Raw genomic sequence first — 25,804 nt, 5'->3', positions numbered from 1 at the left:
CTCCAGGGATGCCACGCGCACCAAGTTTCAACCTGGATGGTTTCCGATTAATCGTCGCGAACTACCATAATGCACCCCGAGGACCATTTGCCAGGATATCGGGCTGTCGGAGTTAGCCAGAGAGGGGTTGGGCCATCGGCAACCTCGAGTAGTTGTTCATGGACACTTGGTCGGCAAAGGGTGCCGTAGTCTGGACCAGAGCAAGACCAATGCAACTATGGTATAATCAATCTCATTCTTCGCCACGTTTGGTCCAGGAAGACGGCTTCGTCGGACGATACCCATCGGGCTGCCAAGAAAGCCCCCAGATACAACCTGCAACAACAACTCCATACCATTACGGCGCATCTCGGTGCCCGGTAGTCATGGTATTCAACTACAGTCTATAATGTGGAACCCCTCACAGTTTCCTGACGTCTTCATCGTCTCGAATCGCCACCCCGATGCCTTGAGCTGTAATATTCCCGATCTCTGTCCCTGTCCCTATCGTGATGACCATGTCTATCCCGATCCCTGTCCCGCTCACGCTCGCGGTCCCTCTCGTCTCGGTAACTCTCCCCCCTCCGCTCCTTACGTTCGCTCCGCTTCTTCTCCTCATCGCGCCGATACTCGTCCAGCCTCGGCCGGCTGCTCTTCTTCTTTCCGCCATAGTTCCACTGTCCCAAGTCCTCTGCGCCCTCCAGCTTTTTGGCCCCCAGACCAAGCTGGTTTTGCCGTCGCTCCGTCGGCTGCTTTTTCTTCGGTCCGCGCAGCTTACCGTCCCAGCCCATGCCGCGCAGCAGCGCGGCGCCGAACTCGCCGTCTGGTATCGCCTCGTAGTCCGCAAGCGTCGAGTCCTCGCCCACGTGCTTGATGTCGGAGAGGTAGGCGTCCTGCTCCGTTGCTTGGATGACGACTTCCTCCTCCTCGCGACGCTTCTTCCCGAGCAGCGCGTCCATGGCCTCCTCATCTGCGCTCCGCGGGACCTTAATTTCTTGTGGACGATCCTCCTCCTCCTTGGGCTGCCCCGTTGTCATATCCTCGACAGGTTTTGCCGCAGCCTCTTCGCTCGTCTTGCGCTTCTTCACGGTCAAGCCCCATTGTATTTCCTTATCCGCGTCGGCGGGTTCACACTCAGATTGCTGTCTCGCGGCATTCTCCTGTTGCCGTTGCTGCGCCTGCACCTCAGCAGGCAGCAGGTTCTTGCCGCCTCTACGCGCGCGCAACTCCGATTTCCAGTCGCGGTTCCGTTGCTTATCAATAACCAGCTCGCGGAGCTTCTCTTTCTGTTTGGATTCCCCGCCAAACTCTGTGATCGCTTCGTGCCGTCCGCGACCGCCGTCGTGCTCACCGTCTGAGTCTGAGTCGAAGGTGGTGCCGAGCGCATTCGTTCGGGATCGCTTGCCCAATGATGATGGTGGGTCTGCGCGGGAGGGTCTCTTATTGTTTTTTGTGCTTGAAGAGCCTCCGAAGCTTATCGCTATCCTCGGAGCTTTGGAGCCGTCTGACATGGCGCTGACAGCGGGACAGCTTGTGGTGGGTTGAGTCGAGAATGTAAAGAAATGGCGATCGTGGGAGGCTTGATTGCAGAAAGTATTGGCCGGTTCACCTTGCGACGTCAACTTGCAGGGATGTGGTCCAAGTGTCTTATTCTTATGTAAGGTGGGTCACATTCAATACAAGCGGAGACCTTCCGTATAGCTACTAGAGGCATTCCATTAACACAGGTAGGTTTATCTATGAGTCTAACATTCAACTTTTGCAGGACACCCGCTCCACTTCCTTTTATTTCCCACTGCCGTAAAAGTAGGCACTTCCTTGCGCAAAGGTATTGTTTAATTTAAAATGCTTTGTTTAGAAAGCAAAGACTTGGTCCTCGAGTTTGCTCACAGGGCGGGCCTTCTTGAACCCGAGGCTCTCAGAGGTTTTCTTCAGACCGCTAACCATAGGCGGGGGGCCGCAGAGAAGAAGCTTGACATCATCGGCGGGCTTGGGAAGCAGCTTCTATATATTTGTTAGCTCGGGATGTAACGGGAGACCTTATCAAAAGACTCACGGTGATCATGTCGGCGGTGACATATCCAACACCACCAGTCCAGTCGGCAGGGGGCTTATCCAAGACGTAGTGCACACGGAAACCGCTGTCCTCCTTAGCAAGCGCATCAAGGTCCTCCTTCAGCAGGATGTCCTGGACCGTCACGTTGGCGAAGATGAGGTCGATCTCGGTCCTGTCACCGGTTGGGCGGCCGCGGATGACAGCACGAATGATCTGGAGCATGGGAGTAATACCAGTGCCTCCAGCAATCATGCCAAAGTGACGGACCATGTTCGGGGTGTAGACGAAGGCACCCTTGGGGCCCTTGACCTTGAGCGTTTGGCCGACCTTCATTGACGCCATATGCTTGGAGATATTGCCGGTGGGGTACGACTTGATCAAGAGGTCGAAGTAGCCAGGCTGGTGGTCACCAGAAATGGGAGTGTAGGAGCGCACGATCTCCTTGGTGGTGCCATCGGGCTGGGGGCAGTTTGCACCAATGGAGATGTGCTGACCGATAGGGAGGCCGAGGACGCTCTTCTCGGAGGGGAGCTTGAAGCGGTAGCTATGGAAGCCGTGAGTTACAATATCGAGTTCGGTGTTCAGAAGACAACTTACATGGCGACGTTGTGTGAGATAATCGTCTTCTCCTTGAGCTCGAACTCCTGGAAGGCGTCAGGCTTGAGAACCTTCTTGATCTCTGCGCGCGGGGTTTGTCAATGTCCAATTCCGAAAATCCCGAGGTTGCCAAACTTACGCATCGAGTTGAACTTGTAGGCCGCCAGGGCAAGCGACAGGAGAACAGCGTAAGGGACCCATTCGCTCTTGGTGATGGCGCATCCCACGATGATCAAACCGGCGGGGATGTAAACATTGTCGAAGTACTTGCGGGAAGCGAGAGAGTCGGCCATTTTGACGACGACGTTCGAGGCTCTTCTCGTGTGACTGGCTCTATGCTATATCGGGTTCCAGGCCTGGGGAATTTGGGAGTTGTAGGTTTCAAGTCAGTTAGCTAGCGTGAGCACTGACTGAAAGGACCGCTACTAGCAAAGCTGTCACAGCCAATTTGGGGTTGAGTGAGGATGAAGGCTTGAGGTGCAAGGGCGCAGCGAGATATCATGCGATCGCAAAAGCGGGAAAGCCCCTCCGATTTTCTGTTGAGTTGCCGGATTTCTGCCAGCCCCTGGAACGGCGAGCGGTCAAGCCGCAGTGCAACTTTGCGATTGCGAGGGTCGGCGCGTTGGTGCGGGGAACTCATCGGCAGAGAGGGTGGTGGCTGTGCGTATGACCGGCGGAATCATGATGACCCCAGCTACGTATCTGTATCCGTCCAACGCCACGGTATTGTCAAACTCCGGCTTTCCGCTCTAGGGGTCCCTGCGGGTACGCGTCGCCCCTAAAGATCAGCATGTTCTAAGCTGCGGGGCGCGTCTGGTTTCCAAACAAGATGTGCTAGCGCTGCCGTACTCGAGACCGGGGATAATGTACCTGGAACATAGGTAGCTTACAACTGTACGGATAGGTAGATACTTCCAATGCGCGGCCATTTGCCTGCTATATGCATGCCACATGTCTATGATGCCAAGAGCTTGGAAGTTCGAGCTGGTCGTCTTGTCAGCGCGACAGTGTTATCCCATCGTTGGGCGGATCAAACATTCAGGGGCGATTGAGAAATGACATCATGGCAGCTGGCAGCGTGGCAATAGGACTACCTAGAAAGACTGAGTAAACCCCTATTTTGGAGGCGGTGTCCTGGCTCTACATAAACTACCTAGAATGGCAGGAATCTGAAATGTTGTCTCAGAGCAGACATGCAGCGCGGGTCGGTGGAGATCCTGCGCAAGTCTTGTTCTATGGGCCCCCGGAGGAGCGAGAAAAAAGGTCATTTTGGCCAAATTACACATTTCTCTCATCAGCACGCTCTTGCCGATACTGTGCGCTCCCCGTGGCGTCGTCTGAGGTTGCGTTGAACAAGATACCTAGGTACGGAGGTATAGGTCAGTCACACCTTGACTGATAGCGGTGGCTGAGCACGACCGGTCCGGCTGTCAAGCGGTGCCGGCCGCCCCCGCCTTTAGCACTACGCCGCTTCAGACACACCGTCGGGCTGGATATGGGAGGTCCGTGCCTTGGCTGATTGCTGAAGACAACGTACCATGGTGCCTCCGTTACAGGCGTGTCGATGAGTCGCCGCCTGCAGAGAGCCCCGGTATCGTGACCGAGTGGTACCTACTCGTCAGGAACTGGACAGAGCTTATAGCCCATCCGTACAGCAGCTGGAAAGGGAACATGTCGCTTTTTCCGGGGTTGCGGGTGATGGAAAGCGACAGGCGTATATGCATAATTCTGCTCCCTTTTCAGAAACACTACACGAAATCGTTCGGTGGGAAGTGGATTACGAGTTGATGGTGGGATAATGGGGATCCTCAAAGTGGCGCACCAAGCGTGGGGCAGTGGCTTTTTTTTTTTTTTTTTTACGTAGTGAAGGCCCCCTTTCGCAAATTTGCAGACCGAAAACTAGCACGGCCAACAAGCCCGACAGGGGTTGCCGAAAGGTTACTCCCCTGCGCTGACGACGATCAGAGACAGGTCCCAATCTCGACAGGTTGCTCCTCTTCGCAGCCCACCGCAAGGTCCTGCAGCTTCCCTTCCTTGAAAGGAGGCACCTCAAACCATCCAAATTGGCTGGGGCGGACTGCTTTTTCGTGTTCTCATCGCTGGAAGTGTGCAGAGGCGGCCAGGTTGTCAAGCGGTCGCGTTGCTGCCGGGCACTCCATTCCTTGGAACTGGGAAATGTAAGGTGTTTGTGGATATATTCACGCACGAGGGTTAGGTACGGCTCAGCGGAATCTGTCCGGGATTCCAACTGTACTCGAAACCGGCCGCGTGGTATGATGGCATTAGACGTTGCTGCTCACGGTCACTCCCTCATCCTTCGTACCACAAATATGTTCGATTTCAGAGACGGTGGTCATTCGGTCGTTGGGCCGACGCACCTGTCCCTTGTGCCCCTCCTCGGCAACGCGGCAGGCGGCATAATGCTTGAGTCTTTACTCCGTATTTCTTGTGCTTATGAACGCAAGCGGGAAAGCAGGCTTGGTGGAAGCGCCCAGCGAGGCACAACACAGTCGTGAACAAAAGAAGGGTCCCAAGACCGCTAATCCTCCTCGTATCCGTATAAAACGGGGCTGGCTGGCATGACAAGGCCCGGACCAGGGCACTCGAGCTTGGTGAAGCCCTTTGCCAATTCACCTCGAGTCTCTTTGGAGGGGAGAGGTTATCACCTATTCATAGACACGAGAAAAAGAGTGGAATCCGAGAGCGCCGCAACACTCAGGCTGTAAATAATTGTGCAGAACAACTTTGTGTGTTCGGAAGATGCGGCAACTGGCAGCGAGGCAGGTCAAGGGGGAGAGATTTGAAGCAATTTTGAGATATTTCAGGTCGCCAGGGCGCCCCTCTTGCTCGAATATTGAATGTGGTATGAAACGACCCTTACTTTCGGACTAGCCGGCCCTAGCGCGTCTCCACGACCAGGAGCCTCCAATGAAGTGGAAAGTTAGAGAAGGTTGAGGGAAATATGGAGATGGAGGAGTCAAATCGCGGACTATCCAGGCAAAGCAATCGGTGATGACGAGCAGAGAACCCTACTAGAAGAGTCCTGGGCGGACCGGGTGGGCCAAGAACGACATGCATGGCTTGGCGGCGATGCGGATGAATCGGTCTGAGGCCTGAAGGTGCAGGTTTGAGACTAGAAGACGCCAACGGAGCCACTAAGAAGGATGGCACGATGGGAATTTGTCTGCGTCGTCTTCGCTGGCATACCTAGCCCAAGAACCAAGAGGTGGCGGGAGAGATCCATCTGCGACCAGCGAAATCTAGTGTACCGCATGTTCATGAGTACACCTGGATGGCACATCGCGCTATGGGCCGCAAACCCATGGCTCCCGACGGGGGCCACTAATTCCTCGACAGGGACATAATACTTCGTACTACGGATACGGATACAGTTCGCCCTACTTTTAGATGTTGCCGTGCTCGAGTTGCACCACCCACTGCTGCGTCTGCCAGCCTACCCGCAGCCGAGGAGTGAGTGAAGGCGCCAAGCATCCCACGATTCTTGGGGTGGAATAGATATGCATGCATGAGAGACCAAGATGCACGGCTTCCGGTGGCCTTGTCAGTCTATACTACCGTAGTGGCACCGACAAGGTGCAGGTAGCATGAGTTGTGGCCCATTTCCTTGGCAAGCAAGCTGCAAGCAAGTCAAGGACCCACGGCGCCATGGTCCACGCAGAAACGCGCATAACGGGGGATTGATAAGAGCGGACTTGCGTGTTAGTTCACACTACGGTATTGTGTACCCTATGTTTCGATGGATGTTGGTGGACGCTGATGCTGGCAGCAGCCTATCAAAAATCCAGTTCGTGTTGAGCGCGTGATGAGAAGAGTCGGCAGTCATATCTGACCAGACCAACAGCGGCTGGGTGTGAGCTCTAATAACTGCCGGTTCAGCTGTCAGGACGGTAGAACCGGACGGAAACCATAGGATGGATGCAGAGCACGTATGTACAGGCGGGCATCTCTTCTACCTACCTAGGCAAGGTATGTAGGTAGGTAATTACTACCTGTACACCACCTCAGGTACCTTGGGTGAGCACTGTACAAACGTAGGTAGGTACAGTAGATTCGACTGGCATGGCACGGCATGGGCATGGCATGGCATGGAAAAGGGCCGCACACATCCAGGTAAAGATTACCCACTGTAAGCCCCATGGCTTCCCGCCCCGAGAAACGCCTCCCATTGGTGACGTACCACGGTTACCGGCCACCAGGAGCATCCGTTGTCTCTTTCAATACGGATAGGTATTCAGGAGAAGCAAAAAGAGGAGAGATTGGCTACGGACATGGACCTTGCCTAAAGTAAAGAGGACGCCAACACCAGGAACCCCGCGTATTGTCTCATTGGGCGACGCGGGCCATAAACAGGATATGCTTCGATAACATCATAGCTGCATCAAGCCTGGGCTACCTACGAAGTACTCACCTACCGCCGTCTCTGTCCGCAGCAACGGCACCAGATTCCCAATCCCTTTTTCTCTGCTGTGTGTGTGTGTCTCTCTCTACGCTGCAAACACACAAACACCCACACCTCGTCTTTTCCTCTTCATCCATCCCTTTCTCTAACTCCCAATTCCCATAACCACCATACCTACCTATCTCTACCTGCCTGTCCACCTTCGTGGCTTCTGTTCTATCAGTACTTGCTTACCTACTTGCCTCACACTCGCCTTCAACCTCCGGCTGGTCCTGCATCACACCTTGTACCATAGTACACGCAATACACACGTGCACCCCTCATCTCTCCTATGTATCCGTACCTTAAGCCTGACGAATTCCTGATTCGACTTCATTCAACTCGCTCTATTATCCCGTACCTACCTACCCATACGCACGCACTCCCTTGGTACTGAGTACCGTTGCCCGACTCGCCACCCGCCTTGTCTCTCCCAGCAGCCAGGATCAGGTCTCTTGCGCTTCTGTCCCGACATCCATCCGCATCCACCCACCCAGTCATCCGAATTGCACCCCTCGTCGTCCGTTGCTACTACACTACCATCCGCCCGACTCGCTTCAGGTCTTCCTTTCCCTTCCAAGCAAGGTGTATCCAGCTGCCGCCGAACGTCCGCTGCAACTCCCACCCTTCCCTTCAAACAGCTGTTCCCTGCTTCCCAGATACCTACCCTGTTCTATCTCGCTCGATCCAACGAGATAGACAGAGATAGACACGGAAAGAGAGGGAGAGAAAGAGAGAGAGACCCCTCCGTCACCCGTCTTGTTTGTATACTTGCGCTTCTTACCCCCCTCCTGACACCCTTTCCTACTTTTTCTTTTTCTTTTCTTTTCTCTTTTGCACGTTCCTTATCTCGACCCTTCACTTCGTTGTCTCGTTGACGGAGACATCGCCCTCTTCGCCTTCATCGATCCCCCCCCTCTCGAGTGTAAATTGCCTTTCCGTCACCAGCTCCCGATCGACCTCGACGACCTGCCTGTTCGTTCGTAAGCGTTGCATGGCCCAATAATTCGCATTCTCGACCTTGACGGCCTCGTGGGCCCGAGTAGGCCGGGGTACTCTGTCACAACGACGGCGGAATAGGCTGGGCTTGGACCCCCGATTACTGCACGTCAAATCTGTCAACCATGGACGCCGCGAACCGACAGTCAATGCTGCCCACCATTCAGACGACGCACCATGGAGACCCAACTACCAGCAGGACCACCGCCGCAGAGCTTCGGAGCGCCTCGACATCGTCGCTGGGGGGCAAGAGGCGCAGTTTTCTAGCCAAGACCTTCAGGAAGGTCAGCGGCAGCACCTCCTCCACCGACCTCGCATCCATGTCCGAGGACGCATCCGGTGGCCTCCATATGAAGTCAAAACGCGTCCTTCACAAGAACAACGGATCCGGTGGCTCGAACTCGTCCTCCATATTCTACCGTATTAACCGACGAGCTTCCAAGGACTCGTCCGCGAGCTCCCACATGTCTGAGGAGGCTCCAAACTATCTCAGCCCCCAGCCGCCCTCAAACCCTGTCAGGGTACTCAAGCATGGACCGTTGAAGACCGACAGTCGCTTGTGGAAGTCCCGCGCAGAGTATGTCGTCTTGACTGATGGACATCTGATCAAATTTAGCAGCGTCGAAGCAGCGAGATCGAATTTCACCGAATTAGCTCCTCCGACAGCACGCCTAAAAAGGTCATCAACTTCGTCGACGTTGAGTCAGGACGGGACCCATTCAGACGGCCGGGTTGAGATCCCCCTGTGCAGAATCGTCAATATTTTCAACGAAGAGGGTGTAAGTCCGCACTTTGGACTGGATGTATGGTGGTCCGAGACTTCTCCGTTGGTATCATGGGCATGCACAAAACTCTTTTTTGAAATGCCTGCAGAACGAGACGATTGGATGTCGGAAATTCGCCATGCTATTCGTGAATCTGTGGGTTCTTCCACTGTGCCAAAAGGTCTCATTGCGTCCAATGTCGAGGCAGCCATCTACGCCATCGTCGCGACAGAAGAGCCGCCATGCCGTGGATGCCCGCTAGACATCTTCCCCGTCGTCCACCGGACTACCCTTCTGAGTTCCAAAGCCGAGAACACGGAAAACGCGAAAAAGTCTCGTGACGGCTCATCCTATTACTTGCTCCTCGGCCAGAACAAGTGCTATCTTATTCGGGTTGCTAGGACCTCGGTGTACAAGGCGCCCCAGGATATCGATATCAACACTGTGGCTTTTGGCCTGACGTCGCTGGTCCGGTTGAAGGCTACCATGGTCCCCCACGAGGAGCGGTTTGTTCTCGGGTTCCGGTATGTGTCGATATCTGCTTGCGAACGTGAAGACTACAGTCGCTAACCTGCAGTGAAGGCTACCTTGCGAAAACGAAAAACGCCTTGAGCTCGCTAGCCGCTGGTACCGAGAAATCGTCATGACATTCATGAAGGCAGACCGTGCAGTAAGGCCGGCATGGCCTCAGCATATGCAAAGGGACATTTTCGACATCCGAGGCCTGACTGCTCAGCTTCTGCTTCCCTCGGGTCAGGATTACGGTGGCCTCAAGCGAACTCTCGAAGCCTACTGTGCCACCTTCAAATGCAAGGCTCCCGAATGGACGGTAAACTGGAAGTGCGAGCGTAGGGAACATTGCCCCGAGTTCCGGCTTCTCCCTGCGAGGGAACCAGGTGGATACTCGGCTCTCCAACTTTTGGCGGTCTTCAAGGCCCTCCGATTCAACGACTACTTCAAGGCTTTATCTTTCCGTGATGTCGACTTCTCTCCCCTGTGCGGATTAACCGACGTCCCGGGCTGGGATGAGTCTGTGGCAGATGTCAACAGGGACGGTAGGTTGCGTGCTACGATGGCTCCAGACGCAAATTTGTCTAATCGCTTGCAGGACTCGTGATCGACGGCGCGCACCGCGACATCCTCAAGTCTGCGCCGTTACTGTCCCAAGAGATCCACGCCGTTGCCTTCACCTCCGGGTCGGTCAGAAAGATCGACTTGACCAACGTGTTGGCGTCGCGGAACATTGTGGGGGTCTCGCGCACTCGAGCCGGTTCTAAAAAGGAACCCGAAGTTGTTCGGCCGATCCTCCTACTCCTCAAAACTGGCAGCATCCCCTGCGACACTCTACTTGTCGGCGGAAACCCGTTGACAGCAGCTGAGGTTGACGATCTGGGTGAGTAGGCTTGGCAAGGATCTCTTGCGTATGTTTGGCTGACGAGATGTAGTGGACGTGTTGCACATTCCCGATCTTCTGAAAGAACTGGACATTTCGAGATGTAATCTCGATGAGAAAAGTTTGGAAGAGATATGGGACGCCTTGCCATCCCAAGGATACAAGATGGAAGCATTAAATACCTCCCGCAATATCGGTCATGTAGATCACATGGTTGTCAAGAGCAACCTTTCCCACTTTATCTGCCTTCGCAAGCTCGGTATCGCCGGCAGCTGTCTCAGCCAGTTCAGAGACCCCATCTTTTTTGATGAAACTATCATGAGGTGGGGCTTAGAGGAACTGGATCTTTCGAACATCAATGTAAATGCTTCGAGACCTGCGCACTTTCATCCGCTAACTTTACGCAGCTGAACGATGCCACGTTACAAGTTTTGGGCAACTATCTGCAGTGCCCCGAGGCCAACTATTTGCGCAGGCTGGATCTCAACAACTGCGGGATGACCGGCACCCAGATTGCTGAATTGTTCAACAGTATGGGCCAGGGTAGAGTGATGACGTGCTCCATCAGCGGCAATTACCTTGAGACTGGCACGGAAGCATTGGCGAATGCGATTGCGTGCAACTTCGGGCCAACATCGTTGTTCATGGACATGATCGAGTTCCAGAACGAGAAGAACTATATTAGGATCATCAAGGCACTATCCCTCAACCGGACCATCCGGCTCCTCAGTCTGGTGGGAACGTCAACTCCTGGGCAAGTCAGCGAAGAGGCATGCATGGCTGTGTCGGACTTTTTTGCCACGAATCAGTCGGTCCAGTATCTTGACTTCTCTGGATTTTCTGCCAAGCTCGACGAGGGTCAGCTGGGCTTGGGATTCTCGCGCTCTCTGTCTGGACTTGCCGAGAATACAGGACTGCGCCACCTGCGAATCCGTAATCAAAAGCTCAATCTGAACATCGGCGACCTGGCGCACGCCATCCACCTTAACCAGACTCTAACAACTTTGGATGTGCAGGAGAACAACTTCAACCTGTCGAACCTGTCGCACATGGCGAAAGCTCTCGACCAGAACAGCTCCATCCAGGAGTTCTGCCCCTTCTCGCGCTCCGAGCTCAATGCAGCTGTCAAGTCCAGCGTCCAAAACGTGGGAATGCCCACTGGTCAGCCCTCATCTGCACGAGCTCGCCGAGCATCCAAGGTCCTTTCCAAGGCTGCGTTCGAGAACTTCGCAATGGAAATGGATAAGAACAATACTCTCATGCAAAACCTTAAGGATGAATGGAGTGTCAAGACAGCTCAGATTGATCGTGTCCTTGAGAGGAACCGAACGTTGTCCCTCGAGAAGGAGATGGCTCGCATGCAGTGGGATCCTCAGGAAGAGAGCCAGGAGGACTGGATCACTCTGGAGCTCGGCAACGTTTTCGGCGGGCTCGCGGTCAAGGCCATGAAGACTCGGCGCAAGATCATGCAACCCGGTTACCGTGGAAGCGTGTACTTTGGCGACAACACACCTCCTCTTGAGCCCACGCAGGAGTTTGGTGCTTATGCGGCTCCGCATCACGTCACACGGGAGGAAGTCATTGAAAGCCCCGCGACAGAAGGCGCTAGTGGTTCTTCTGGTCTTCCGACCCCCCCCGAATGGGCACCAGCAGAAAGCTCCATCAAGGAATATGCCATAGCATCGAGCGCACCCCAATCTTGCGATGCCCCACGCATTTTGGATGAAAACGCCGACGACTTCGACCTTTCTCTCCTGAAACATATGATACAACACGGATTTGCCCTCGATGAAGCGACGCAGGCCCAGTCCGAAGACGTCGACAGGAAAGCAGGGACCACCGTGTCAACCACGACACTACGATAAATCACCAATCAAGAAAAAAGAAAAAAAGAAAACAAAATCTCCTCGAAGAAAAAAAAGAAGTCCTCGGGCATGAAAGAAAGAGGAACGAAAGAAGAGAAAAAGGCACATGAGAAAGGATTGAATACGTCCCCAATATCATAACTCCCAACAACCGAACAATAGACATCAGCGACGGCAACATACTCTATTTTGTACTTTTTCCGGTATTGGACCAGGCGTTCTCAAAAACGGGGGCAACGTGTGTTAGGGATACCGCGCGGGATTGATACCCAGAGTCGCAGGAGAGCTTCATTACTATCGACTGGTTCCCTTACCCCCCTCTTGTACGTGGGCTCTGACTACATAGTTTTGTGTTTGGCGTTATAAGGTTTCGCTTAGCGTTGTTCCGGATCTTCTCGATGTAGGAATATTTTCTTGATGTGGCTTTGCTTGTTCCCAAGACAGACCAGGACTTCTTACCTATAATATATAATTTGTGAGATTTAGTAGTCATTCGATATGTCGCCGTCGAGCGGCATATTGTTCAGAGTATAGAGTCTACTGACTGCACATTGCATTTGATTCCTTGACTGTCACAATGAAACAATACTCCACTTCGTGTGGACTGATTGGAAGGCTACTGGGGCCATCATCCGGTTGGACTAAGTTCCATCAAACTCTTAGCCGATTGATATTTCAAATGTTATGTCACCCGAGTTATGTTCTAGATCGAGTGTCTTACTTTCTAGTTTCAGGGCAAAGTATACCTAATCTCAGGTGCAATGCTTCTTCCATCCCGGCGGCCGCAAGAGAACTGCAGCGATACCCGACAGAGAGTGGTATGTAGTTAAGCTAGGTGACTCGAGTTATCTGGTCCACGACAAGGGGGTGTGAAATGAATGGTCGTGCGTTGTTGGGTTTGCAGATATGGGTGACGATGGCGGCTGCTGCGGTCGCTCGATATAGTGTAGGTAACACAAGAACTATTAGTTACTCAGATGCGGACCGGTACAGAGCCTTGGGACACCAACCCTCATCCTGCCACGCCGTCATCCCGGAGCCTACTCCACAACGGAGCCGGATGTGGTTGGCTAATTGCCGGCTCGAAGGGCCGGATATTCGGTCAATTCAGATGTATCAGATGTACATGACTGTAGAAGTAGGGGGGCTGGGATGGTTCACTCCTTAACAAACAACGACTGTCCGGAGATCCCTGCACATTTGCTGCGTATCCGTACTTGGTAGGCGGCTTGCTGATGCATTGGATACTCGCCGTTGTCTCCCTGTCGGCGTGTCCAAACTCTCAATCTGCAGATGCGACACAAAGCTGAGAACATAACATGGGGCAGCGGGGATGCTATCCTGGATCCGAGGCGATTTTTGAGTGGGTAGAAAAGTATTATGCTCAGATGCCGCAGTCAGAGTCGCCTGCCTGCAGAGCCCCGATGCGCTGAATGAGAACCGAGCGTAGCTAGGTAAAGCAGGTAAGAAACTAGCAGGGAGAGGAGGCTGGTATTACTTGGTCGGCTTGGCCTAGATTGTTTGGATTGATCTGTCAAGTAAGCCATTGGGGGGGGACAAGGGAGGGTTGGTAGCCAAGTGCGCTGCAACCTCCAGCTCAGGCTTCGCTTGAGCGAAACGGCGCTGTCGCTGTCGTGAGTTGCAAAACTTTAACAGCCAGAGTGCAGCGTACTTACAGTGTACATGGTGCCCTAGGACAGGTGCTCCGCTAAGGACATATGCATGACCTGATGCACATACGCGGTTCCAGTCCATGCAGCGAGCGTCACGTAATGTTCTGCAATGGGGACCCACCGCAATCAAGCCACACATTGGGAGGGCCAGCGGACCCCTGTTCAGTTTGCTGCCAGGTTCCAACTGGCAACCCCGTCCAAGCCGCTGCCGCACCTTCCTACTGAAACCTCCGTGTCAAGCTGGGCACTCGTGAAGCGCTTCGTCATCAGCGTTGCCATCACTCCGGCACGACATTTACTATTCTCTTCTCCGCAAACAATTCTCTAACTCTTAACCAGGTCGGAAAGCCCTCGGCCATCTTGATCGACGGGGACTCTCCGCTCGTGACGTCCGTCTTCGACTCAATCCCTCCTATCTCCGTCCCCTAATCCTCATCAGGAGCCTTGGAGCCCGATCTCCTTCGTGCGCCCAACCCGCCCACCATGTATTCGAACTCGAACGCCTTCCTGGGTGGCAATAGCCAGCGGCCCGGCGCTCAGCAATATGGCAGCTCTTTCGGTATGGGAGGACAGCAGCCGGGGCAGCAGCAGCAGCAGCAGCAGCAGCAACAACAGCCGAGTCCGTTTGCTCCCCAGCCCACGGGTTTTGGTCAGGCGCCATTGCAACAGCAGTTCACTGGCTACCCGGGGCTGCAGCAGCAACAGCAGCCGCCGCAGCAGCAATCTTCCCAACAGCTTCAACCTCAGTTCACCGGATACCCAGGCCAGGCTCAGCCTCAGCAGAGCTTCCAGACCGGTGCCCCCCCAATGCCTTCGATCCCCCCGCAGTTCCAGTCGCAGTTCCAGCAGCAGCTGCAACCTCAGCAGACTGGGTTCCCGGGTCAGCAGCAACAGCAGCAACCTTCACAGACCGGCTTCCAACAGTCTCAGCCGACTGGTTTCCAGCAGTCTCAGCCAACTGGTTTTCAGCAGCCCCAACCGACTGGCTTCCAGCAGCCCCAGCAGACGTCCACTACGGCGGCTACACCCATGAAGCCTCAGCCTACGGGCTTCAGCCAGATGGCTGCTTCTTTCCGGACTGGAGGGACACCAAAGCCAGCCGGCAGACGCCCAAAGTCTGCCAACAAGATCCCCAACATCCGGCTGTCCTTCATCACTGCCCAAGACCAGTCCAAGTTTGAGACGCTGTTCAAGTCTGCAGTGGGCGACGGCCCGGGGGCCACCATGTCCGGAGACAAGGCAAGAGACCTGCTGATGCGGTCGCGTCTCGATGGTGACTCTCTTTCGCATATTTGGTAAGTTCTACCTAGTCCATTGAGTTGCGAGAGCCAGTTCTCACTAATGACGTGCAGGACTTTGTCTGACACGACCCGATCCGGAGAATTACACTTCCCCGAATTTGCTCTCGCAATGTACCTTTGCAACCTGAAGCTCACCGGAAAGGCTCTGCCCTCGAATCTGCCTGAAAACATCAAGAACGAGGTTTCCAGTGTGGTGGACATTATCAACTTTAGCATCGCTGAGGATGCTGGCCGAACCACCCCCGCCAGCAATGCCACCGGCGGATCGAGCACCGAATCTACGATTCACCAACCCCAGCCCCAGGCATCAAACTCCCAGTTACTGCAAGCGCAAATGACCGGCTTTCCTGGTCAGCAGCAGCAGCAAGGCTTTGGTCAACCTCAAGGCCTACAGCCTCAGCAGACCGGTTTCCCCGGCATAAACTCGCAACCGACGGGGATGAACCCGCAGCCTACGGGATACACGGGACCGCGACCCCCCATGCCTCCGATGCCCACCGGGTATGGCAACAGCCTTACACCAGGAGGAGGGCCGATGGCTGCGCCCCTGAACGCGCAACCCACGGGCCGGCCTGGCCAGTGGGGTCTCGTGAACACGCCCGCGACCGGCCTTCCCAACATCGATGCTCTGCAGGCTAGAATGATGCCGCAACAAGGGCGTGAGCAGCAAAACTTTACTACACAGGGCTTGCAGGGCAATGCTGTCATCCCGTGGGCAATTACCAAAGACGAGAAGCAACGCTATGATGCACTTTTCAAGGCTTGGGACGGCCTTCACAAGGGCTTCATTGGTGGAGATGTTGCCATTGAAATCTTTGGGCAGAGCGGTCTCGAAAAGCCCGACCTCGAGCGCGTCTGGACGCTTGCAGACAATGGTAACAAGGGCCGTCTGAATCTTGACGAGTTTGCTGTCGCTATGCATTTGATTTACAGAAAGCTCAACGGCTACCCCCTTCCCAACCAGCTGCCGCCCGAGCTCGTCCCTCCTTCGACAAGAAACATCAATGAATCCATTGGCACCATTAGGTCGATGCTGAGTCAGGAGTCGGAGTTCCGTAACAAGTCTGGCGCCGCCCTGCTCCCCCAAAAGACCGGAGTCAGCTACATGAAGACACATTCCTTGAGGGGCACCCCTGGTGGCTACAGCAGTGGACGTAAGGATGCCACGGTCTTTAAGAACAACGACGAACAGGTGGGCTACAGATCCAGCGCTCGCCGCCGTGTAGGCAACAACTCGCCTCGACCCGAGTCGCCTGCTTCTACCCCCTACGACGACCTTGGTCTTGAACAGCTGAGGAAGAAAATTCGGGAGAAGGAAGTGCTTCTTGAGGCCATGGATTTTGCTGATGAGAAGAGCCTGGAAGAGGATGATATGCTTGATAGACGCGACCGTCGCGAGGCAGATGAGCTGTACCGTCGTATTCGCCGTATTCAGGAGGACATCGATGCGCACCCCGATGCTGCCCTGGCGACGGGGGATTCGGAAGCCGAGAGACGCGCCTTGAAGCGGCAGCTGCAGACCCTTACGGACAAAGTCCCTGAGTTGGCTTCCGCGGTTCGCAAGACCGAAAAGGCCATTGCAGATGCAAGACTCGAGCTTTTCAGACTCAAGGACGCAAAGGCTCACCCCAATAGTGCCGCTGCTATCGTTGGAACCGGGCCCGGCGGTGCCGTTACCGAGTCTGACAGGCTCAAGGCCAGGGCCAAGGCTATGATGCAGCAGCGCACGGCGGCTCTGACTGGCAAGAAGGTCGAATCGGGCATTGACGACGAGGCTCCCAAGCGCCTGGAGGAAGAGAATCTTAGAGTCAAGACCGAGAAGGAGAACAACGAGAGCATGGTCAAGGATGTCGAAGATTCGGTGCGTGATTTCGCTCGGGGTATTGAAGATAGTCTGAAGGAAGGCACCACGAGTGCTACCAACGAGCACGAGAAGCGCCGCTGGGATGACGCTCTCGGCGTCGAGGATGAAGTCAGAGATTTCATCTTCGATCTCCAGCGTTCCAGCCGCGCCGCGCGTGTTCGGGCTCAGGACCGACGTCCTACGTCGTCTTCGTCCCGATCCCCTGCTGCAGCTGCTCGCGCATCGCCCGCCCCAGCTGCGCCGGCCGCTCGTAATGAGAGCCCTGCTCCTCCGTCACGCAATAGTACTCCTGGTGGCTCGTACTCGTCGTACAAGACCCCCGAGGAGCGCGCTGCCTTTATCAAACAGCAGGCTGAGCAGCGCATGGCCGAGAGACTCGCCGCTTTGGGCATCAAGGCTCCCACTAAGCCTGGTGAGACGGCTGCTCAAAGAATGGAGCGTGAAAGGGCCGAACGGGCTGCTAAGCTGCGCCAGGCCGAGGAGGAGGATGAGCGTCGCGAGGCTGAGCGGCAGGCTCGTCTCGCGGAAGAATCGGGTGCACCGGCACCGGCTGCGAAGAAACCGCCTCCGCCGCCGTCGAGGAAGGCTGCCAAGAGCGACGCCTCTGAGAGAGAGACTGCCCGGAAGGCTGAGGAGGAACAAGCTGCCAAGCAAGCAGAGGAGGAGCGTCTTTCTAGAGAGCATCACGAGCAGCAGCGTGCCACCCGGGAGTTGGAGTAAGTTTCTACACACATGCTGTTCACAGCCATATACTGATGATTGTTCAGGGCCAACGCCAGAGAGCAGCAAGATGACCTGGAGAACGAGCGACATGCTGCAGAGGCTCGGCTCAAGGCGCTTGAGGAGCAGGTCAAGGCAGGCAAGCTCAAGAAGGAAGAAGAGAAGCGCAAGAAGAAGGCAGCCCTTGCCGAGCAAAAGGAGAAGGAGGCCAAGCTTGCAGCCCAGAGAGCCGAGATCGAGGCTGCCCGTCAGCGCGAGCTGGAGCTCCAGCGCCAGCTCGAGGCCATGAATGACGATGACAGCTCGTCAGATGACGAGGACGGCGTTGCTCAGATCACCCCTCAGGCGTCGACCCCTACGCAGGGCGGCAGCCAGATCAGCAGCCAGGAGCTGGAGAAGCAGCCCTCGTCGCCGCCTGCAGTCCCGACGGTGATTACTAGCCCCCCTACCGACAGCGAGAGCCGCAACCCGTACCATCGCATAATCTCTCACTCGTCCGAGTCTATCTCGGGTCCAAGTGAGCCATCCGCGCCTGCCGCAGCCCCTCCACCGCCGCCAGCACCGGCAGCTGCGCAGTCAACGAACCCCTTCCATCGCATGGCACAAGAGAGCAAGGCCGCGCCTGCGGCTGCCACGCCTCCGGTGCCTTCCGGTCCGTTCTCTCGCAAGCGTCCTGATGAGGATGATGATTGGGGCACAGATAAGGAGGATGACGACGAAGACTCGGACGACGACGACCGGCCTGGAGGCAGTAGTGCAGCGGCTCTGGCTTCCATCTTGTTCGGCACCATGGGACCGCCCCGGCCATTGTCTGCTACTGGAGACAAACCATCTTCCAACCCCGTCAGCCCGCGCATCGGCAGTGACGCCTCACCCTCGTCCCCTCCTCCTCCTCCACCTATGCCAGGGACCGGCGCTCCCCCGCCGCCTCCCGGCCCTGCACCTGAGGCGCCATCAGCACCTCCCCCACCGCCCATGCCGGCATCATCCGCCCCAGGTGGCCCCCCTCCGCCCCCGCCCCCGCCTCCGGGCATGGGCGCTCCGCCACCACCGCCTCCCCCGCCACCGGCGGGTGACGCACCTTCAGGCCCGCCGCCAGGGGGCCGGCCATCAGGCTTGCTCAGCGAGATTCAAATGGGTAGGGCTCTGAAGAAGACACAGACTCGTGACAAAAGCGGTGCCGCTACTGCAGGCCGCGTTTTGGATTAAGTGCTACAAGCCGATACGGACAGACGAGATCGACCGTGCTAGGGGAAGGAACGGGTCATGTGGGATGCAGAGTTATGCTTGGACCTTTCCCTCCGTTTTTTGTTTTCTTCTTGTCCTCTTTCACGATTTGTTGGAGGTAAATTCTATTCACGGGTGGCGATGATTGAGGAAGTAGGGGAGGGGGGGAGGTGTGTGTATGTTCCAGTCCTGTATCAGACCGAAGTTCCCGCTAGTAATGCTGCAAGCCCCAAGTTTTCTTTATCATTCTTGGCCCGTGATCCGTCTGCGAGTCCGTCGTGTCAAACAAAGAATCCGAGCTGGGCAAAAAGACCGTCGTAGACCCTGAACATGGTGCAGGTGTGCCGTGGCGCCGATGCCGGGGCCAGTGGCTCAAGTTATTTTCTAGCGCTATTCTATTACCGGCGCCAAGACGCCAATTGAAAGGCTGAGGTGCGTTGCGTTTGTGCAGGGAGCTCGATTACAGCTCTCTCCCTCGTTTTCTTTTTTCTTTTTTTCCGTACGCAGGTGGGAATGATGCCGCGTCGGTGTTGGCGTTGGTCTGCGGAGGATGAAGAGCGTAGGACGCGGAGTGGGAAGAGAAAGGCTCCCCGGAACGTTGTGGGGAGCCAGGCTCTCCTTCTTTTCTTCTTTCTACTCGAAATTTTTCTCGTTTTTGTCTTGGCCTCGCGAGTGCGCCAGCGAACGGGCGGATGGCTTTTCTCTTTTCTACTGGCACTTGGGAAGAGAGAGAGAGAGAGAGAGGGAGGGAGGGAGTCTAGATGGGCGATCTCGCGCATCCCTCTGGCCTTTTTTTTGGGGGGGGCAGACGATCGCACAGCCAAGGGACCCCACGAGACGTTTGACGTTAACATGGCCCGGCTAACAGGCACACATCGAACCTGACAACGAAGATACACGGGCGCCTCCTGGTGATTGTTGACATGAAGTTGAACCAGACCCGGGGGAGGAGGCAAACGGGGCGTAGTCTGGAGGTGCATGAAGTGCGGGTGCGATCGGCCCCTTGCTCTGCTGGGCTCCGCCGTAGCGTCTATGTTCTTCAAGTACCTGTCTACGAGTCTGATGTTTCTACAAAAGCAAGCAGTTGGTATCCCTGGACCGGCTCCCTCAGGAAGCGCTGGTCCTGGTGAGATATGGTTGAGGCTAAGGTGGGCGCGAGGCTAAAGGTAAGTTGATCATATGGCATAGACTGGTCTAAGGATGTTCTACATATGCACGTCGTTCTCTAGCAGGGCACGATTACGGATGCAGCGTAAAGCTCAGCTTTCAAGCTCGAACACGGTTGCATTCGCCGAAGAAAGACTGGGACCAAGATGACAGGAAGAAGGAGGGGGTGGGTCTATGGGTCCCTCTGGGGAGAGGAGGAGGAGGTGGTGGTGGTGGTGGAGCAACATCAAAGTCCTATACCCGCAAAGCTACGTAGATGCGAGTAACTCGCAACCTTGACAAGATGGATATCCCGCAGGCCACGTCGGCAGAGGACATGCTTTGCAGTGCTTCTGTATTCCCTTGGTACTCTTTTCTTTTGGCAGATACTACGACATGATGAAACATGTGCGCGGATATTGCTCGCAGGTAGGTTGGCCCATAAGCTACCCTGAGATCCAACTTTACCAGCCTCCAGAATTTCGTTTCCTCTCTTCGTTTATTCGAGGAAACAGCGGTGGCAGACTTTGCTGCTTGGTGAGGTACGCTCAATGTCTCGGCCCTGAGAGTCTGTGTGCCTGCATGCTGAAAGGGCCGATGGGGTCCGGGGCGGTCGTTTGAGAGGGGGGGGGGGGGGTCCCGGAATTTCTCTCGAAGCATGCATCCGTAAGCGTGCGATATTCCTGGAGAATTTTTAGTGTAAACCAAGTGTGGTTTTGGAGGTCTACCTAGCTAGCCTCTTTAGCCAACGTCTTTTTTAGAAGTTGACGGAAAGTAAGTGAGCTCGAGAGAGGTGTCATGCGAGAGGAATGCCACGGATTGGCCAACGGACCCTGTATGTGGACTGGAAATCGGATATTGGCTGATATCTCACGTTTGCTTTTCCCCCTCGTGAATGGGATCCTTCCGAACAGAAGATTGCGAGACAGGAGGCGAAGGACCCATACGCTAACCCGGCTTCCACACGTATATGCAAACCTAGTTCGGCAGGAGACCAAGGCAGGCAGTGGGCAAAAAGCAAATGAGATGGCAAACGCGTTGTCCCATTGTTGGGAAGACGGGAATGGGAACCATGAAGCATGGTGGCATTGGGCATCCAACACGGCCAGCTTTTGGCCATCAATGCTTCTTTCTAGGGTGGTGAGGATCACAGTCTCGAAGGATGATCGGTAAACGGACGGACGGCGACATTGCGCATGTGCTCAAGACGGCCAAAGCTTGGTTGACTGCCTTGGCGCTTGGCCTTATTCCAGAACGACAGCCGGCACGGGCCCCTTACATGTGGACTCCATTTGGGAAATGATAAGGTAAGGCAAGGAAGGCCACCAGACCGGGCCACAGCCCGCCTGGTGCTCCATGATACTGCGCTAAGGAAGAGAGACGACAAAGCCATCAAGGCAGACAGGTGGGATGGAGATGGGATGGGAATGACCCGTCAATGGCAACAAGGCCGGCACTTCGGGTGGGTATACCAAAAGCAGCGCTTTAATATCAGTAAAACAGGGATACACGCTCCGGGGGGCAGCAAGAAAAGAGTGACAGCCTGGGAAAGGGAGAGAATGGGGTATGGGAGCATCGAAAGGTGAGAGGGGTACAGTAGCAGCGTGATGCAATGGCACGCGGGTTGGGTGGCCCGCGGCCGTTTGTGCATTGCGAGTTCCATTTGATGGATGAGTTGGCAGTCGGTCAAGCCGGGGGGAAGGAAGATGGTGCTGGGAGATATGGAGAGAGAATAACGAAGATTCGTCACTCTCTGGTTCCTCCGTGTCTCTGAATTTCCCCAATAATTGCTGCGTATTGGCAGGGAAGCGAAAGGGAAGACATGATCGGAAGTGGATTCCGTGGCACGATCTCGATGATGGATGTGGCAGATTTTGGGGATTTTTTTAAAGAATAATCATACTCGGCCCAAGAACCAAGCAAGGCAAAAGAGAATAACAGAAAATGCCAAAAACGGGCAAGAGGTTTGAGCTAGATGCGCTGTCAATGATGTGCGAGATGGGATATCTCCCGGAGGAAAGATTTGCATCTTATGCGAAGATCAACTGACAGGGAGTGATTACTGGGCTGAACCCTGGGGCGAGGTGGGAAAGGTACCTGACGGCTCCTCCCCGTTTGTGAACGCAATGCGCAGAATTGGGAGGGAGGATTCACGGAATTCACATGGGAAAGAACATCTGCCAGGTACCGCACGCACCTGACGACTGAGAGGAGGAGGAGGAGGAGGAGGAGGAGGGAGGATGCTCGGGTGAGCTCAAGAGGAAAAAGGGAAGCTGTCCCCTAGAACCCTGTCCGTCTGCCTGCCTAGTGTCCCTAGGCAGTGCAGTGCCTTGTGTACGGATAGTACTCCGTACCTCCGCTAGATGCATAGGTAGCACAACCCTGCAAGACTGGGCGAAAAGTCGCATTTGTGAGTACTTGCAGCAGGTACGTAGCGCCCAAACTGGGAAGTGGCTTCGAGACCGTGGTGGAGCTCATGGGAGGAACAGTCAAGAACTTGGGAGTTGGTCCCAATTCTTGTTGAAACACTGTCAGCCGAGGGGGAGCCAATGGGACGGTTTGGAGTGGAAACGGTTTGATTGGGCATCGTTAGCTGGGGTCGCGCGACTGGGCACGGGCGGCGACACGAGGTTCCTGTTCTGGAAGCAGCAAGAAACATGTGCAAAGGGATTGACGGTCAGAAAGGGATGATGTCACAGGTCAGTGTGGCCAGGGCGGTTCCGCTCTTGCTATTTTCGCATCGTCGGACGGGGTCGCTTCTGGAGTCCGAGTGTCTCGAGTGTTAAAGCATCGCAGCACGTAGGGTTATGCTAACTTTGCACCTTTGATGGTTGAAGCCAGCAGGCTCGCATGCATCATGACTAGTGTCAGATGCCTCTCAACTCGTGTGGTCCGATGGTCTCCGGTGCCTGGCAGGATGATGGAGCGTCGATGATGGGATAATGCTGTCTCGACTTGTGAGACCATTTCCCCGTACCTGACGGTTGCTGGCCTTTCTAGACCCCACGGTTTCGGGCCAAGTGGCCAGGGGAGAGACATATGTCGTAGCAAACGCGTCGTTCCAGTACATCTGGTGCTTGTGAGACGGAAACTTGCCTTCCGTTTGGCATTTGCAGAAAGGAGTTTAAGAGGGTTCCGGAACCTCGATCCCTAATGGCCAATAGACCGCCCCGTTTACTTGTGATTGCTAGACATGTATGATATGGCAGTCATCGGTTGTCTGCTTCAGTTCACCAACGGGCCATCTGAACATGGCATGCTTATTTGCCAGGGCTCGCTTTCCAACGGCGAGGCAAGGACCACCCACCATAGGATTTTAGCCTCTCCAACGTATGGTATGCGGCTTGGATTTGAATGGCACCATCCGTGGATAGAGTCCCCAGCAAAACCAGGTTCTAGAAGTTGGTTCTGCTGGGACTCCCCTACCCCCTTGAGCAGCTGGGATGACGGGTCAATGAGGGAGTGTGATGATGATCCACCGGCACTTGCGGCCACGTCGGAATGTTTCTCGGGTCCGAGCTGGCCATACTCACGGCCTGGCTGGCAGTGACTTCCGCCGTCCTTTTTCAGGAGTGCACGGGAACGAAAGATGGGCATGATCGGAATGGACGAGCGCAATCGCCGCCTGTCTTTTATCATCGGCAGAGTTAAACGCCGGTCACATTCCGTACCTGACGATCTGGCCAGCTCAGGATGGGATCTTGACTCTTTGGGGAGGTGGTCTCAGTCTCACTACAGGGATAATCGTCGCGAGACAATTCCTTCTTCCAGTGCTAGACGAGGGGGGGATAGAAATTAGGTAGCAAGGGACCGAAAGTTTTACTAAGCCGCATCGTCCGACAAGAAAGAAAAAAGGAAGGAAAAAAAAAAAAGGTTGAGACGAAAAGAGATGGAGCTCTCTGTTCAGCCTTCCGGCGGTTATCCGTGACTCCCCCCATATGCGAATTGGTTAGGAGAACCCAGCTTTTCATCGGATGGACCACGATAGCCAATCAGAGGAGGCCTGCTATCGCAGCGCGGTGAGTTGATTGGTGAAAGAGCACGCGTTGTTGTCCTTTCCCGAACCAGCGAAACGCGTCATTCACGCGCCAACTTCATGCTACCTATCTCGTCTTCCTCAAGCTCTCGACCCAATCAATACCGGCAGCACCAGCATCAGCACTGCACGTACAAGGCCATCGTAGGAAGACTTAACGAGGTGATGCCACACACAGATGGAAACCTTGTCGCAGAGCGAGACATTGGCCTCTTTCCCGCCCGCTAGCCAGCCAGCCAAGCCAGCCTTCAGGCAGCGCACACAACAGCTTTCGCTTGACGAAATTTCGCCTCTCAGATAGGAAAGCCCAGCACCGCTACGGCTGCAGATCGGCCGAATGACGGCAGGTGGGCGCTTAGCCGTGCAACCACCACCGTGACCGAGCTAACACCACGCCATGCCCAGAGGAAGCAAGGACTGATTTTATGGTGTCCCTTTTTTCGAGACCTTGGGGCTACTACCAACTGGAGTCGGTTCCGCTCGGCGTTCTTTGACATCCGGTGGTTTCTTGACGGGCTTGAACGAACGGCCGCCACAACGAAGATGAGACAAGAAGGAAATACTGTGTAAGGAATTGCTATCGTGGCTTGAATCATTCGCCTGCATCGTCCACAGATATCCCCCGGCAGAGCCCTGCATGCAACACAATCCATTACCCGCCGGGCTGCATTCACAGTCTCCAGCTGCCACATTCAGCAATCATCCTTTGGGTGTCCTTTAGTAGGGGACCTTGAAGGGGCGTAAGCGGTGGGCTTTGACATTGTGTAATGACTGGAGCAGATGGAACAGACGGCGCACACAATATTTCTGTTTGGAAGGAAATAGGGCAAAAGAGGAGACCGACCTATGAAGCTCGCGCGGCCCACTACGGACTCTCGCATGAACCGCAAAACCTGCTTGCATACCTACAATACGTGCATAGCCAGTAGCGTAGGTAGGTAGGTAAGTAAGTAGGTAGCCTTCCTGACCTGGCCTGTCGCCTGGTATTGCCCATTCACATTTTCGTCCAATTGTCGTCACCTCTTTGGGTCTCCCACACGTGTGGTATATCCTTACCTCTTGGACGTGACCCGCACGCACAATCGAAACCCCCTCTCTCCACTGGCCCCTGCCTGCTGACAGGATTGCTCCTGGGAGAAAGAGCATTGACTCTCTCGAGCTTCTTTTTTCCGACCTCGACCTGAATTAGATGGAGTCGGAAGCCTGTTGGACACCCACTCGCTCCGCCTTGCTCTAGGCCTCAACTGACCAACTGACCGAGCTAGCTGGCCGGCCGTTCCCTTCCACTACGCGGCCCAAGCAGACGCGCAGAGACGAACGCAAATCCTCCGCGCCTGACAGAAACCAACGGCCCAGGGCACCGACCCCAGATACGGGACGGATACCGGTAGTGTGTGTGTGTGTGTGTGTGCTGCGCATCGCGCCTCGTTCATCCGTTCGTTCCCCCTCTCTGATCTCGTTATGGGCACAGTCTCCCGTGCTTGACCGACAATCCAAACGTCATACCCTCAAACTTTTTATTTTATCTTTTTCGTTTGGGACGGCGTGTTCCATCAAACGCTCGATGCTCCCTCGTTCGCTTCCCTTCGACCCCATCTCTCTATCTATTCCGCGTCTGCGTCCGCGCTTCCCATCATCGCGTATCCATCCATTTATCCATCCCCCATCTCACAGACTCGCCCCAGTCATCCATGCATGGTATGCCATTGTACCCCCGGGCAATAT

At 55.1% G+C, this 25,804-nt stretch overlaps 4 protein-coding genes across 4 annotated transcripts; 2 read left to right on the top strand and 2 right to left on the bottom strand.

The window, feature by feature from the left end:
• Positions 1–419: 419 nt before the first annotated feature.
• On the bottom strand, positions 420–1,490 carry GLRG_00123 (pre-mRNA-splicing factor SPP2; the record flags this gene model as incomplete). Its single annotated transcript, XM_008090808.1, has 1 exon — positions 420–1,490. One exon carries the CDS (start codon positions 1,488–1,490, stop codon positions 420–422), a length of 1,071 nt encoding a protein of 356 aa, XP_008088999.1.
• A 343-nt stretch (positions 1,491–1,833) lies between these two features.
• On the bottom strand, positions 1,834–2,925 carry GLRG_00122 (oxidoreductase FAD-binding domain-containing protein; the record flags this gene model as incomplete). Its single annotated transcript, XM_008090807.1, has 4 exons — positions 1,834–1,983; positions 2,036–2,579; positions 2,633–2,714; positions 2,772–2,925. The coding sequence occupies 4 exons, from the start codon at positions 2,923–2,925 to the stop codon at positions 1,834–1,836; spliced, it is 930 nt and encodes a 309-aa protein (XP_008088998.1).
• A 5,290-nt stretch (positions 2,926–8,215) lies between these two features.
• On the top strand, positions 8,216–12,112 carry GLRG_00121 (leucine rich repeat protein; the record flags this gene model as incomplete). Its single annotated transcript, XM_008090806.1, has 5 exons — positions 8,216–9,378; positions 9,437–9,909; positions 9,963–10,247; positions 10,300–10,607; positions 10,655–12,112. The coding sequence occupies 5 exons, from the start codon at positions 8,216–8,218 to the stop codon at positions 12,110–12,112; spliced, it is 3,687 nt and encodes a 1,228-aa protein (XP_008088997.1).
• A 2,156-nt stretch (positions 12,113–14,268) lies between these two features.
• On the top strand, positions 14,269–18,879 carry GLRG_00120 (uncharacterized protein; the record flags this gene model as incomplete). Its single annotated transcript, XM_008090805.1, has 3 exons — positions 14,269–15,080; positions 15,138–17,666; positions 17,718–18,879. The coding sequence occupies 3 exons, from the start codon at positions 14,269–14,271 to the stop codon at positions 18,877–18,879; spliced, it is 4,503 nt and encodes a 1,500-aa protein (XP_008088996.1).
• Positions 18,880–25,804: the final 6,925 nt, after the last annotated feature.

Source organism: Colletotrichum graminicola (assembly GCF_000149035.1).
Source record: "Colletotrichum graminicola M1.001 genomic scaffold supercont1.1, whole genome shotgun sequence".
NCBI classification, from domain to species: Eukaryota; Fungi; Ascomycota; class Sordariomycetes; order Glomerellales; family Glomerellaceae; genus Colletotrichum; species Colletotrichum graminicola.
This window is presented reverse-complemented; position numbering and strand designations above follow the sequence as displayed.